The sequence below is a fragment of the Hemitrygon akajei genome, chromosome 10 (genome assembly GCF_048418815.1).
Source record: "Hemitrygon akajei chromosome 10, sHemAka1.3, whole genome shotgun sequence".
Taxonomy (NCBI): Eukaryota; Metazoa; Chordata; class Chondrichthyes; order Myliobatiformes; family Dasyatidae; genus Hemitrygon; species Hemitrygon akajei.
Window position 1 is genome coordinate 164,906,405 of NC_133133.1, and position 14,760 is coordinate 164,921,164.

General features: G+C 42.1%; 1 protein-coding gene across 2 annotated transcripts in view; it reads right to left on the reverse strand.

Annotated features, from left to right (window-relative positions):
• The window catches only part of lin7a (lin-7 homolog A (C. elegans)), a 74,110-nt gene that overhangs the window by 10,657 nt on the left and 48,693 nt on the right, over positions 1-14,760 (reverse strand). For both annotated transcript variants that reach the window (XM_073059610.1, XM_073059611.1), the window contains exons 4-5: positions 6,352-6,561; positions 1,039-1,245 (exon numbers count right to left, since the gene is read on the reverse strand). In XM_073059610.1, coding sequence (XP_072915711.1) covers positions 1,039-1,245; positions 6,352-6,561 — 417 coding nt within the window. The remainder of the gene's footprint in view (positions 1-1,038; positions 1,246-6,351; positions 6,562-14,760) is intronic.

The following is a 14,760-nucleotide window of genomic DNA, read 5'->3' on the forward strand; positions in this document are numbered from 1 at the left end:
ATTGTATTTCTCCTTTTCTTGTAAATGCCTATGAATGGCAAGGTAACATATACAGTGGATTTCAGTCTGTTGGGCCACCTATTAATTGGAGCAGGCCCTTCAAGAACAAAGAAAAATAAAATGGCTGGGATCTCCTTTGTTTATTTGGGGTGTTATGCCACTTAATAGGGGCAGGAAATTTGCCAAACATGTTCTAACTACCTTCAATCACGCTCACTTGAGTGACCATTAGGCACCACACCATGCTTAAAGTGAACAGTTTTTAAATAGCATCAGTTGTGTGCATTTGTGTTCATGAAACAGTGACTTTTGTCACTGCTAGTTGACGAGAGATCAGCAGACCCTGGAGATGCCAGAAACACCGGGAGTGAAAAATCAAACAATTTCACTACTTCAACGAGTTAGTGAAGGAACTACGAAGAATTTGTAGGTAATTACTGACAATTATGTTGAATGTTACAATGAAGATGAAGCTTTGGAGGATGCAATTGTCGATAGCATTGTATGAGGGCAGTCTATTATCTTAACTAGGTACCTGCGCTGAATTTGTTCATTGCATACACTGGATAAATTCCTCTGTTGATAACTACTAGGAACTAACACACAGTTTTAGAGTACTGTAGTAGTACTATTGCTAGTGTTCTAACTTGGACTGTATCTTATTTAAATACATAATTTGTTATTCAGTTTGTCTTTTAAAATATCTTTTTAACCACTTCCATGAAACCTCGTTTAATTGGGGCAGCTGCTTAATTAGGCCAAAATGTACTGGTCCTGATGTGTCCCTATTAACTGGAATCCAATGTACTTACTTTGATAATAAATTTACTTTGAACTTCTGGACAACATTTCCATTGTATCTCCTAATGACTTAGGTCAGCCAGTGCAAGGACTTATAGCATTGTTTCTTTACTCTGAAAGATAGTGTGGTTCGCTACTCAATGCACAAAGCTGATAAGACTTTCTTTTGATTTTGCACCACAACTTGAGGAAATGTACTTGAACTTCTAGGTTGAACAATGATACGGATACTCTCACCTATGACATATGATTTTGCTGAACTTGCTGCTGCTGCTGCTGGAGCAGAAGTTGCTGCTGCTGCCTGCGTCGGGCAGTCCGCAGTTTCTCAAACCTTGCCTCCATTTCTTCCAGCACCTTTGGAGTGTAACGCACCACCAGCTTCACACTGCTCTGAGCAGCCTTCAGCAATTCCACTGCCTTTTCATGGTGTTCCCCTTCCACGCTCTGGAAATTGGAGCAGTACATATGTAGTCACCAAGCAGACCGTTGTGTAACATAGAGACGTTTCATTTATATCCTCCACATTCACCTCCTCAACCAGAGGCAATGGAGCCCGAAAAAAACATTCAGTGCCCTAAGCATAGCTTTGTTTAATTTCACATAGAAAAGGTTTCCTTATTTAAAAGCAAGGGGAATGCAGATGTTTAGGGTGGAACTGAGGTAAGACAGGGGAAAGGGTTGGGAAAAGGATGAGAGGTTGTCCTACCTTTGAATTAATTGCATAACAACACATAGAACATAGCAAGGTGCAGCACAGGGACAGAGCCCTTTGCCCCATCATGTCTGCCTCAACAATTATGCTAATCTACTTAATCCCATCTGCCACATGTAGTCCACATCCCTCTATTCACTAGTCTGTCTGGGGGCTTTAAAACATCGCTATTATATTCACTTCTACCATGTCTCCATGCACCTACCACTCTCTATGTAAATATCTTGCCTGCACATTTCCCATTCTCACCTTAAATCTATGCTCTCTAGTACCTTATATTCTCACCCTGGGGAAAAGACCATCTATATTATCCATATTTCTCACAATTGTACAAACGTTTGTACATACTGTACTTCCATTAACTCACCTCCAATGCTTCAGACAAAACCATTCGAATCTGTCCAACTTCCAACAACTAGTACACTCCAGTCTTGGAAACATCCTGGTGAACCTCTTCTGTACTCTCTCCAAATCCTCCCCATCCCTCCTCTTGTGCAGTGACTGGAACTAGACACAATACCTTCGATGTGCCCCAATCGAAGTTTTACATAATGGCAAAACAGCTTCTCAGCTTTCATACTCAGTGTCACAACTGAGTAGGCAAGTAAGCCATATGCCTTTTTATCATTTGTGTTGTCACATTCTGGAGCTTTAGGCTTACACCCCAAGATCCCTCTATATATCAATGCTGTTTACCATGTATTTTCTCTTAGAATAGAGACTTCCCAAATGCAAAACCTCATACTTGTCCAGATTAAATTACATCAACATTTCTGTGCCCAAATTAATAACCAGTCTACAACAACAACAACAACACACAAAATGCAGAAGGAACTCAGCCTCCATGGAACTTAACAAACAGTTGATGTTTCAGGCCAATGAGGCAAAGGAAATGAATGGGGAAGACATCAGAATAAATTGGTGGGGTGAGGGGAAGAAGGATAGCTAGAAAGTAACAGATGAAGTCAGGCGGGTGCAAAAGAAAAAGGGCTTCAGAGGAAGGAATCTGATAGGAGAGGACAGTAGACCATAGGAGAAAGGAATCAGGGGGTGGTGATAGGCAGGTGAGAAGAGGGAAGAAGCCAGCATGAGGAATAGAAGAAGAAGTGAGAAAGAGTAATTCTTTTTTAACCAGAAGAAGAAATCGATATTCATACCATCATGTTGGAAGCTACCTAGAGAGAATATAACTAAAACATCTTTTGCAAACTATGTTACAATAGTCATGGGGTATTTCAATATGCAGGTAGATTGGGAAAATCAAGTAGATGCTGGATTACAGGAGGGGGATTTTCTAGAAAGCTTATGACATAAGTTTTTTTTGGACAGCTTGTGGTTGAGCCCACTAGAGGATCAGCTATTGTGTATCGGCGTTATGCAATGAAACAGAATTGATTAGGAAGCTTAAGGTGAAAGAACCCTTAGGGGAATGTGACATTAATATGATTGAATTCACCTTGACATTTGAGAAGGTGAAGCTAAAGTCAAATGTATCAGTATTACAGAGAAGTAAAGGGCATTACAGGGGCACGAGAGAGGAGTTGGCCAGTGTTGATTGGAAAGGAACATTGGCAGGGATGACAGCAGAGCTGCAACCATTGGAATTTCTGGAAGCAATTTGGAAGGCACAGGATATATACATCGCAAAGAGGAAGAAGGATTCTAAAGGAAAGATCAAACAACCATGGCTAACAAGAAAAGTCAAAGTCAACATAAAGGCCAAAGAGAGGGCATATAATAAAGCAAAGATTAACGGGAATTTAGAGGATTGGGAAGCTTTTAAAAACCAACAGAAGGCAACTGATAAGGTCATTAAGAAGGTAAAGATGGAATACAAAAGTAAGCTAGCCTATGGTATTAAAAAGGAGACCAAAAGTTTCTTCAGATACATAAAGTGTAGAAGAGAGGCGAGAGTGGACATCGGACCTTTGGAAAATGATATTGGAGAGGTAGTAATGGGGACAACAAAATAGCAGACAAACATATCAAGTATTTTGCATCAGTCTTTACTGTAGAAAACACTAGCAGTATGGTGGAAGTTCCAGCTGTCAGAAGGCATGAAGTACGTAGTTACCATAACTAGGGAGAAGGTTCTTGGGAAACTGAAAGTCATAAGGTAGATAAGTCACTGGACCAGATGGTGTACACCCCAGAGTTCTGAGAGAGGCGACTGAAGAGATTGTGGAGGCATGAGAATCAAGAAAAGAACATAGAACATAGAAATCTACAGCACATCACAGGCCCTTCTGCCCACAATGTTGTGTCAACCATGTAACCTACTCTAGAAACTGCCTAGCATTTCCCTAGTACATAGCCCTCTATTTTCCTAAGCTCCATGTACCTATCCAAGTCTCTTAAAAGACCCTATTGTATTGCCCTCCACCACCATTGCCAGCAATGCATTCCAGGCACCCACCACTCTCTGTGTGAAAAACTCACCCCTGACATCCCCTCTGTAACTACGTCCAAGCACCTTAGAACTATGCCCCCTTGTATTAGCCATTTCAGCCCTGGGAAAAAGCCTCTGGTTATCCACACACAACCAATGCCTCTCATCTTATATACCTCTATCAGATCATCTCTTATCCTCCATTGCTCCAAGAAGAAAAGGCCAAGTTCACTCAACTTATTCTCATAATCCAGGCAACATCCTTGTACATCTTTCTATAGTATCCACATCCTTCCTGTAGTGAAGTGACCAGAACTGAACACAGAACTCCAAGTGGCGTCTGACCAAGGTTTTATATAGCTGTAACATTACCTCATGGCTCTTGAACTCAATCCCATGGTTGATGAATGCCAACACACCATATGCCTTTTTAACAACACTGTCAACCTGTGCAGCAGCTCTGAGTGCCCTGTGGACTTGGACCCCAAGATCTCTCTGATCCTCCACACTGCCAAGAGTCTTACCATTAAATCTATATTCTGCCATAATATTTGACGTACCAGAATGAACCACTTCACACTTATCAAGGTTGAACTCCATCTGCCACTTCTCAGCCCAGTTCTGCATCCTATCGATGCTTCATGGTAACCTTTGACAAACCTCCAGACTATCCACAACACCTCCAACCTTTGTGTCATCAGCAAACTTACTAACCCACCCTTCTACTTCTTCATCCAGGTCATTTGTAAAAATCACAAAGAGAAGTAGTCCGAGAGCAGATCCCTGTGGCACACTACTGGTCACTGACCGCCATGCAGAATACGAACCATCTACAACCACCCTTTGCTTCCTGTGGGCAAGCCAATTCTGGATCCACAAAGCAAGGTCTCCTTGGATCCCATGCCTCCTTATTTTCTGAATGAGCCTTGCATGGGGAACCTTCCATGTAACTTTGGTTAATTGGGTTAGCTGTTTAATTGGGCCAAAATGTACTGGTCCTGATGTATCCCAATTAACCAGAATCCACAGTATTACAAACAGAGATCCCAGTCCTTAACCATGTGGAGCATTGCTGATCATAGACTTCCAGTCAGAATAACACCTTTCCACTATTGCATTCCATCTTGTATGACCAAGCCAAATTTGGATCCAATTTATCATTTGACCATGGATCCTATGTGACTGACTCTTCTGGACCAGACTACTATGAGGTACTTGGTGAAATGCTTTGCTAAGTTCTACGCAAGCAATATTGATCAATCTTTCATCATGAATCATCTTTGTCACTTATCAGATCGGTGAGATCTGTATTTTGCGGTCAGCAGCAAGCTGGAGAAATCTTCCCGTTTTAAACTACCAACCTCTGTTTCAGATTTCCTCTTTCCCAGTCATAGGTGTTGTTAGATATCAGCAAAAATGGACCTCTGGTAAACATTAACAATGCTGTTAACTAGCAGGACAAATGACAGGGCTTCTGGAAAGTGAGGTGGCTAGGGAGGAGAGTTTGGTCGCCATCTGCAGATAATGGGAGATTACGGTGGTGGGAAGTTGGCTTTCGGAAGTTTGGAGAGATTGGAGAGAGGATGGGGGTGCTCATATTGGTGAGGTCGGGTGTGGTGCAAGAAGTCAGGAGTGTAAAAAGGAGGGCTGGAAAGTTAGCAGGGGAGAGTCATTGTCATAAGGCTAGGTACCTAAAATATAAAATATCTGTGGGAGTGGCTGAACCAGGAAATGTCAAAGGGACCAAACGCTGAAATGCTGAAAGAAAGGGGAAGAGAATGTACGGCTGATGTCAAATTTCTGACAGCTCTTGACAAACCCTTCACAATTTCCCCCTACTCTCAGAAGTAACATATTGGATATCTCCTTCCCAGTTCTGATAAATAGTCTGAGCTGAAACATTAATAACCACAAAAGATTCTGCAGATGCTGAAAATCCAGAGTAGCTCAGACAAAATGCTGAAGGAGCTCAGCAGGTCAGGTAGCATTCATGAGAAAGAGTAACCAATTGGCTGTTCTGGGCAAGACCCTTCCTCAGGACTGGAAAGAATTCGGATTTCTTCCCTTTTCCTTTCCAGTCCTGATGAGGGGCCTTGGCCCAGAATGTCCCCTATGTACTGCTTTTCACAGATGCTGCCTGACCTGCTGAGTTCCTCCAGCATTTTGTGTGTGAAACATCATTGCGATTTCTCTTTCCTCCCTGACTGGATCCTCCCTGACTTAATGAGTATTCCCAGCATTTGCTGCTTCTATTACAGGGAATTAATAAAAGCTGTTTCTGGATCCTCACATTTAACAACGCAAGTATGCACTTGAAGCGCTGTCGACCTTTGATTGCCTTGCTGTTGTTTCTCATCCTAAATATCAGGCTGATAAATATTAATTATTCTGAAATGATTTACTATTTCAATATAATTCCCTCTGCAAAACAATTGTCCCATTGACTTACCACTCCATTGACAGACAACAACTGATCTCCACGTTTTAGGCCCCCGTGTCTATCTGCGACTCCCCCAGGAATAATGCGAGAGATGTAAATCGGTGAATTTTGTTCTTTTCCACCCATCACATTAAATCCAAGGCCTTCATCAGTTTTTGGTAGTTCCACCACACGTGGATGAGAATGGCCTTCACTTGCAGCAAAAGCAGCAACTGTGGCCTAAAACAAAAGAGAATTTAAAGTTAAAGAATTGAGAAATAAAAGGAAATACTGCAGTTAGCTATTTACAGTCAATGCCATTGTGGTTAATAACTACAGCTTCATTATTCTTCTCAGTGCAGACGATAATTTTTCATCATAAAATCAGAGGATGTATCGAAAGCATCCTGAGCAGATGCATCACTGCCTGGTTCGGAAATTGCACCGTCTCAGATCGCAAGACTCTGCAGCGGATAGTGAGGTCAGCTGAGAAGATCATCGGGATCTCTCTTCCTGCCATTACAGACATTTACACCACACCTGCACCGGCAAAGCAAACAGCATTGTGAAGGACCCCTCATACAAACTCTTCTCCCTCCTGCCATCTGGCAAAAGGTACCGAAGCATTCGGGCTCTCACAACCAGACTGTGTAACAGTTTCTTCCCCCAAGCCATCAGACACCTCAATACCCAGAGTCTAGACTGACATCTACATCATTTATTATTATATTGAAATTTGTTCTCTACTGTGCCTATTGTCTTGTTTATTATGTTTATTTATTAATTAGTTATTGTATTGCCCTGCACTGTTTTTGTGCACTTTATGTAGTCCTGTGTAGGTCTGTAGTCTAGTGTAGTTTTTGTGTTGTTTTACGAAGTCTGGTATAGCCTTGTGCTGTCTCACATAGTCTAGTGTAGTTTTGTGTTGATTCATGTAGCACCAGGTTCCTGGAGGAACGTTGTTTCATTTTTACTGTTTACTATACCAGCAGTTTATGGTCGAAATGACAATAAAAAGCGACTTGACTTGACTTGATAATGTCTCCAAAAATACATTTTTATAACTGGTATCCAAATAGTAAGAAAAATTATCAGCACTGCACATTTAAGCTTTGAATTAAGACAGGTTCTGAGTTAAGGGAAAAACATACTCTGGCCTAGAAATTTGTATGAGGGCTTTATATACAGATGGTCTGTTATTTATTTTTAGAATGGCTACGGCTTCTAGGCACACACCTCCAGAAATTCCCAACTGGTTACTGCCTACCATGATTTACACTTGCAATGATGATTACAATTTCTATGTTAGAGGAGCATGGAATGATACTGTTCTGAAATGTACCTGCTGTCATTGAAAAGCCATTTTTAAAGCCTACTCTTATTTCACCTCGGAGACTCCCGGCAGCCCAACAACACCTCTTTCCCAACCATCTTACCACTGACCTCCCAGACACTGACCCCCAACCTCTTGACTGACCTTTGAGCTGACCTGTAATTGATTCCCGAATCCAATACTTGGTCTATTTTGACCCACAATCCCTAGTTCTACCCACCCCCCCACCCACCCCCAACAATGCCCCTCTCCAATCCTGGTTCTCTCTCATTTGAAACCGCAAATCTAAGCACACTCTTAGACCGACCCAAGACTTTTCTTATGTTATCCTCAATCCCATGTGGTGTGGAGTTAACTGTGCAGGTGACATTCAATAGCTCCTGTGGCCTTAGGGGTTTTTGAGCCTCAGATGTTGTTGACTGTTGCCGTGACAAAACCATGCCCAGAACAACCGCAAATGAACATGTTCCCTAGCACTAATTAATTTCCAGGCTCATGATTTTCCTTAGTACGTGGTTCAGATGTAACTGAAGTCGAGATGACTATTATTTCTCTTTGAACGAATCACAGTATAATAGCGACAGCTGTGCTGTTTGAAATGTCAGATTTTTCTTTGATCTATAGATTATGCAGGATGCAGTAGGTGTTTGACAATGTTGTTGAAGCTCTGAGCACACTAATATATGAATAAAATCAAAACAAAAATAAATGTTCCTACAGATGGGCTTGTTCTGCTGAGTATTTCCAGCATTTTGTGTTTCTGTCCTTGCTTTAAATTTCTAGCATCTATAGCTTTATAATTTCAAGTTCAAATTCAAATTTAATTGCCATTCAACCACACACTTATGTACAACTAAATAAAACAGCATCCCCCTGGGACCAAGGTGCAAAACACGGTACAGTGGATTCCAGTTAACTGGGGAAGCCATTTATTGAGGATTTCCTTCATTTATCTGGGACACTGTGCCACTTAATTGGGACAAGAGACTGTTGCCAAACAGTTTCTAAGTAGTTTCAGTCACTGCACCTGTGTGGAGGTTAAACACTACCTAGTTCTTCGAGTGAACAGTTTTAAAATAGTGTCAGTTGTGTATGTTTCTGTTCAAAAGCAATGATTTTTTTCACTATTAGCTGGAGCAATATAAGCAGTAAGACAATTTAGAACAGTTTTGCTCACTGTGGTTTTAAACATTCAGGCTCAGAGATGCCAGAAATGGCTGGTGAGTGAACATGAAACGATTTCACTACTCCAACAGGTTAGGAACAACAAAGAAATTACAATGAAAATGAAGACTTGGAAATGCAATCGTTGAGAGAACTGTATGAAGACTGCCCATTATTTGCACGAGGTGATACACTGATTTTGTTCATTTGCAGTCAATCAAAAGAACACAGCAGCGTACAGTGGATGATTTCCTCCATTGTTAACTATTTGGAACTAATACACAGTTTTATAGTACTAGTAGTACTTGTATCTTGGTAGTGTTCTAATTTGTTCTGCATTTCATTTAAATAAATAATTTGCCACTCTGTTAAATGTAGTTTGTTTTATACCTTTTTTATCGCTTTCCATTAAACTAATTGGGGCAGACGTTTAATTAAGCCAAAATGCACTGGTCCTGATGTGTCCCAAATAATCAGAATCCATTGTAAGTACAGTCACACACACACACAGTCTCTTCTTTAATATATGAACTCTAGTTACTATTCAATCCAATTGTCATGTTTTAAGTTGCTGGAATGTGAAAGCTTATAATTATATCTCAAGTCACAGAGACAGCAATAATCTTTGTTCTAAGAGTATTAAAGTTTGTTTGTTGTTTAAAAACACTGACTGGTATTTAAACACTGAATAGAATGCATTTTGAAGACCAAATTAATGGGTTAGAAAGGTCTCAGAGCCCTAGCTAGGACTTAAAGGATGACACAGGAAAAGCAGAAGCTTGAAAATGGATGGTAATGGTACTGTAATGGTACTCAAAGTATTCAATTTAAAATTCAATGAATATTAAGTACTGACAAGGCATCTTTCAGCACTTAAAAACACACAGTGAAACTGTATGCACAGAGAACTCATGAGAGAAAGATCAATACTCTAATGCGGGGGAGAAAAGCTTTCTGAGTGCGACTTGGGGAAACCCCATACATTAGTTGCAAAGCTGAGAAGTGGGGAGAACGCATCACAATCTCCGTTGAAGTATTGGTGGTAACTCAGTTACACTCTCAAGTCATTAAAGGAGAGAGGAAATCTCAATTGCCTGATGGCCATTACAATATTGTGCTACCAAAGGTGATAAACCAGTGCAAGAAACAATTGTCAGGATCTCTACGAAGAAACAAGTGGGATGTCAGGGAAATGGAGATACTGGGAGCATCACAAGATATTGCTTGGCTTGCTTTGATGCCAAGCTCCACAACAATGGTTCATATAGGAACTCCCCTTCAACTTACTGAGAACATCTTTATCCTCCAGTGGATCAGGCACATAGAGCTCAGCATTGCAATGTCCCTACAGCTCTGCCCATCAGGAGTTGGGTTTTTAGATAAAAGCTACCCAATGGTGCATGAGACTATATTCCACGTGGCAGTATTTCCTACCTCAGTGCCTTTTAAAGGGAATTCATCAAACAAATTTTTAAAATTTATAAACAAAATGGGATTTCATTTAGATATATGAAAAGCAAAATTAACAGCAGGTATATTTTCCCTCCTCTCCAAGAGGACCACTTTTTTGTTGTTGGGTTTGGAGGCTTATGTGCCTCAATGGCCCAGACATCTACGTTGGCTGGAGTCAAGGCCTTATGCTTTGGCTGTTGGTAGGGTCACCATGCCAAACAGGTCAAAGGGTAGAGTGGTTTGGGGGTTCAGCTTAAGGCTAGCAACCCCTACTGGTAAAACAAAATTATTACAGAAATAGCAATGAAGAACCCTTCTACATCTGTACCATGGTATTCCTGAGGCTCCACCCAGAACATGGATGATTGACAATAGTGAAAACTGAGAGGAAGCTACTGACATGGTGAAGGAAGCCTTGAACGCCACCAGAGATGGAGGACCTTCATTACTGCCCTAAATGTCAGTGGCATAACAGGCAGTAGGGTAGAGAGATATTTTCCCTCTAGAATTTGGATTTATTTATTTTAACAATTATTGTATGTTTAGAGTTTAATGCTTGATCTTACTTTATATTTTCCTTTAATTCATAATGAAACCATACTCTTTAAATATGCTATGAAATTTACTGTTGGACAATATCTTTAATCACTTCAGTTCTGACCCACAGTACCTGCTATACAGATCTTCATGGTTTACTGTTCCCTTCTCTTCATCATGTCAAACAAACAGATGACAAATCAGGTTTCATTTAATATCTGTCTGGCATTTACTGGAATGTGAGGAGATTGCATTATAGGTTTGTTGGTTTGTTGAGATCACAGATGGACAGCAGAGTAATTGGCATGGTAATGTAGCGGTTAGCGCAATTGCTTTACAATTGCCAGTGAACATTGATCGGGGTTCAATTTCCACCACTGTCTTTAAGGAGTTTCTATGTTCTCCCCATGACAGTATGGGCTTTCTTCAGGTGCTCTAGTTTTCTCCCACATTGCAACAACATGCATGTAGGGTAAGTGAGTTGTATGCATGCTATCTTGGTCCCAGAAGTGTGGCTACACTTGCAGGCTGCCCCCAACCCAGCACGTCACAAAACGATAATGCGAATGTCGCATTTCACTGACGATTTTGATGTACATGGGACAAATAAAAATAATCTAATCTTTTCAGAGGTAATGATAGAAGATTTGGAAGAGACGTTATTGTTGGTGATTCTTTGGCTATAGTTGGGAAGGTAAAGAAAGACAGAAAGAGTTGTCCCACCAAGTTGGGCACAGTCAAACACACTGGGGGCAACACTTTTGCGCAGTGGTTGGCACAACACTTTACAATACCAGCATCCCGGGTTCAATTCCCACCTCTGTCTGTAAGGAGTTTGTATGTTCTCCCTGTGACCACATGGGTTTCCTCCAGGTGCCCTGGTTTCCTCCCACAGTTCAGAAACGTACCAGTTGGTATGTCAATTGGTCATTGCAAATTGTCCCGTGATTAGGCTTGGGTAAATCGGGGAGTGTTGGGCAGTCGGCATTAAGGTGCAGAAGGGCCTATTCCGCGCTGTATCTCCATCAATAAATAGCAAACCTGGTGGAAAACTGTGTGCTTGTAGATTGCAGAAGGGCCAACAATGCTGGGAAGCGATGGATTATCATTGTCACAGTTAAGTGGAGTGTTTGTAATTTTCATAGAAGCCTTTTGGCATTGTGCAGAAGTGGGCACAATTGAAGAGATTCAAACTTAGAGATTTAAGGAAGACAGGAAGTTGGTATGACTTAGGAAAGAAGGGTTAGATGTGGGGCAAAAGTTTGCAAGAACAAAGAGTCAAAGGCTGTTCTTATAGGAGAGGATGATGTTGGCCCATCTGCAGGGGTGATACTGCTTGGACCCAATGAGAGAGAACAAGTCAGCAGCATATGATCCTGGTACAAAATATGGGTGGTCTTCAGCTTAGAGGGAAGAGGATTTCCAATGCAGAAGGTGGATCCAATGAACAAGAAGAGAGAGCACTGGAGAAAACAGAAGAATGATGGGAGCCCAAAGCAACAGCAGGGAAAAATCTTGATGGGTTTGGGTGGTTGGGTGAGGGGGAAGAGATGAACAGAAAAGGAGCCAGTTGGGTACAAGAAACAAGAATGTTTCTCTGATAAATGGGCTTACGAATGGAGGGGAGGATGGATATGTTTGGAGAGATCATATTAAAAGGTGGAAGCCACAGGTTAGTCTTACATTGCAGAACTGTCCCAAAATAATGAGCAGCTTGTTAGAAGAGAGCAAAGTCTGACAGCATATTTATCATCTCCAGCTAGATCTCATAGTAAGAGGCTGAAATTCATTCTACATTTAGCACTTGGACAAATAGAGCTGTGGAAAAGTGGCAAAAACAAAATGGTAGACAGAACCTATAGGTTCCACAAAACCGACAGAGCATCACTCCATTGCACCTGTGTGCAATTCCCACAATCGCTAAGAGAAGTTAGCTCGGCCATTTCATCATGGCTGATCCATTTTTCCTCTCAGCCCCAATCCCTCTCTTCTTCCCGTATCCCTTCATGCCCTGGCTAATCAAGAACCTATCAACCTCTGCCTTCAATATACCCAATGACCTGGACATGGCGATTGTAGTGATGACTTACGGCAGACAGAAAAGCTTGAGCATGTAGATATTAAGAAAGAGGATGTGCTGGAGCTTTTGGAAAGAATCAAGTTGGATAAGTCAACAGGACTGGATGAGATGTACCCCAGGCTACAATGAGAGGCGAGGGAGGAGATTGCTGAGCCTCTGGCGATGATTTTTGCATCATCAAAGGGTACAGAAGAGGTTCCTGAGGAATGGACGGTTGCGAATGCTGTTCCCTTATTCAGCAAAGGGAGTAGAGATAGCCCAGGAAATTATAGATCAGTGTGTCTTACTTCAGTGGTTGGTAAATTGATGGAGAAGATCCTGAGAGGCAGGATTTATGAACATTTGGAGAAGCATAATATGATTAGGAGTAGTCAGCATGGCTTTGTCAAAGGCAGGTTGTCCTTACGAGCCTGGTTGAATATTTTGAGGATGTGACTAAACACACTGATGATGGTAGAGCAGTAGACGTAGTGTATATGGATTTCAGCAAGGCACTTGATAAGCTACCCCATGCAGGGCTTATTGAGAAAGAAAGGAGGCATGGGATTGAAGGGGATATTGCTTTGTGGATACAGAACTGGCTTGCCCACATAAGGCAAAGAGTGGTTGTAGACGGGCCACATTCTGCATGGAGGTCGGTGACCAGTGGTGTGCCTCAGGGATCTGTTCTGGGACCCCTACTCCTTGTGATTTTTATAAATGACCTGGATGAGGAAGTGGAGGGATGGGTTAGTAAATTTGCTGATGACACAAAGGTTGGGGTGTTGTGGATAGTGTGGAGGGCTGTCAGAGGTTACAGCGGGACACTGATAGGATGCAAAACTGGGCTGAGAAGTGGCAGATGGAGTTCAACCCAGATGTGTGAAGTGGCTCATTTTGGTAGGTCAAATATGATGGCAGAATATAGTATTAATGGTAAGATTCTTGGCAGTGTGGAGGATCAGAGGGATCTTCGGGTCCGAGTCCATTGGACAATCAAAGCTGCTATGCAGGTTGACTCTGTGGTTAAGAAGGCATACGGTGCATTGGCCTTCATCAATCATGGGATTGAGTTTAGGAGCCAAGGGGTAACGTTGTAGCTATAGAGGACCCTGGTCAGACACCGTTTGGAATACTGTGCTCAGTTCTGGTCGCCTCACTACAGGAAGGATGTGGAAACTATAGAAAGGGTGAAGAGGAGATTTACAAGGATGTTGCCTGGATTGGGTAGCATGCCTTATGAGAATAGGTTGAGTGAACATGGCCTTATCTCCTTGGAGTGACAGAGAACATGAGGTGACCTGATAGAGGTGTATAAGATGATGAGAAGTATTGATCGTGTGGATAGTCAGAGGCTTTTTCCCTGGGCTGAAATGGCTAGCATGAGAGGGTACAGTTTTAAGGTGCTTGGAAGTGGATACAGAGGGGATGTCGGGGTAAGTTTTTTTATGCACAGAGTGGTGAGTGCGTGAAATGGGCTGCCGGCAATGGTGGTGGAGGCGGATACAATAGGGTCTTTTAAGAGACTGCAGGGTAGGTACATGGAGCTTAGAAAAATAGGGGGCAATGGGTAACCTTAGTAATTTCTAAGGTAGTAGGTCTTCATTAGTCTCGATAGACCATGGATTTGCACCTTGGAAAGTTTCCAGGGCGCAAGCCTGGGCAAGGTTTTTTTTATGGAAGACCGGCAGTTGCCCAAGCTGCAAGTCTCCCCTCTCCACATCACCTACGTTGTCCAAGGGAAGGGCATTAGGACCCATACAGCTTGGCACCGGTGTCATCGCAGAGCAATGTGTGCTTAAGTACCTTGCTCAAGGACACAACACGCTGACTCAGCCAAGGCTCGAACTAGCAACCTTCAGATAACCAGACGAACGCCTTAACCGTAGGGACA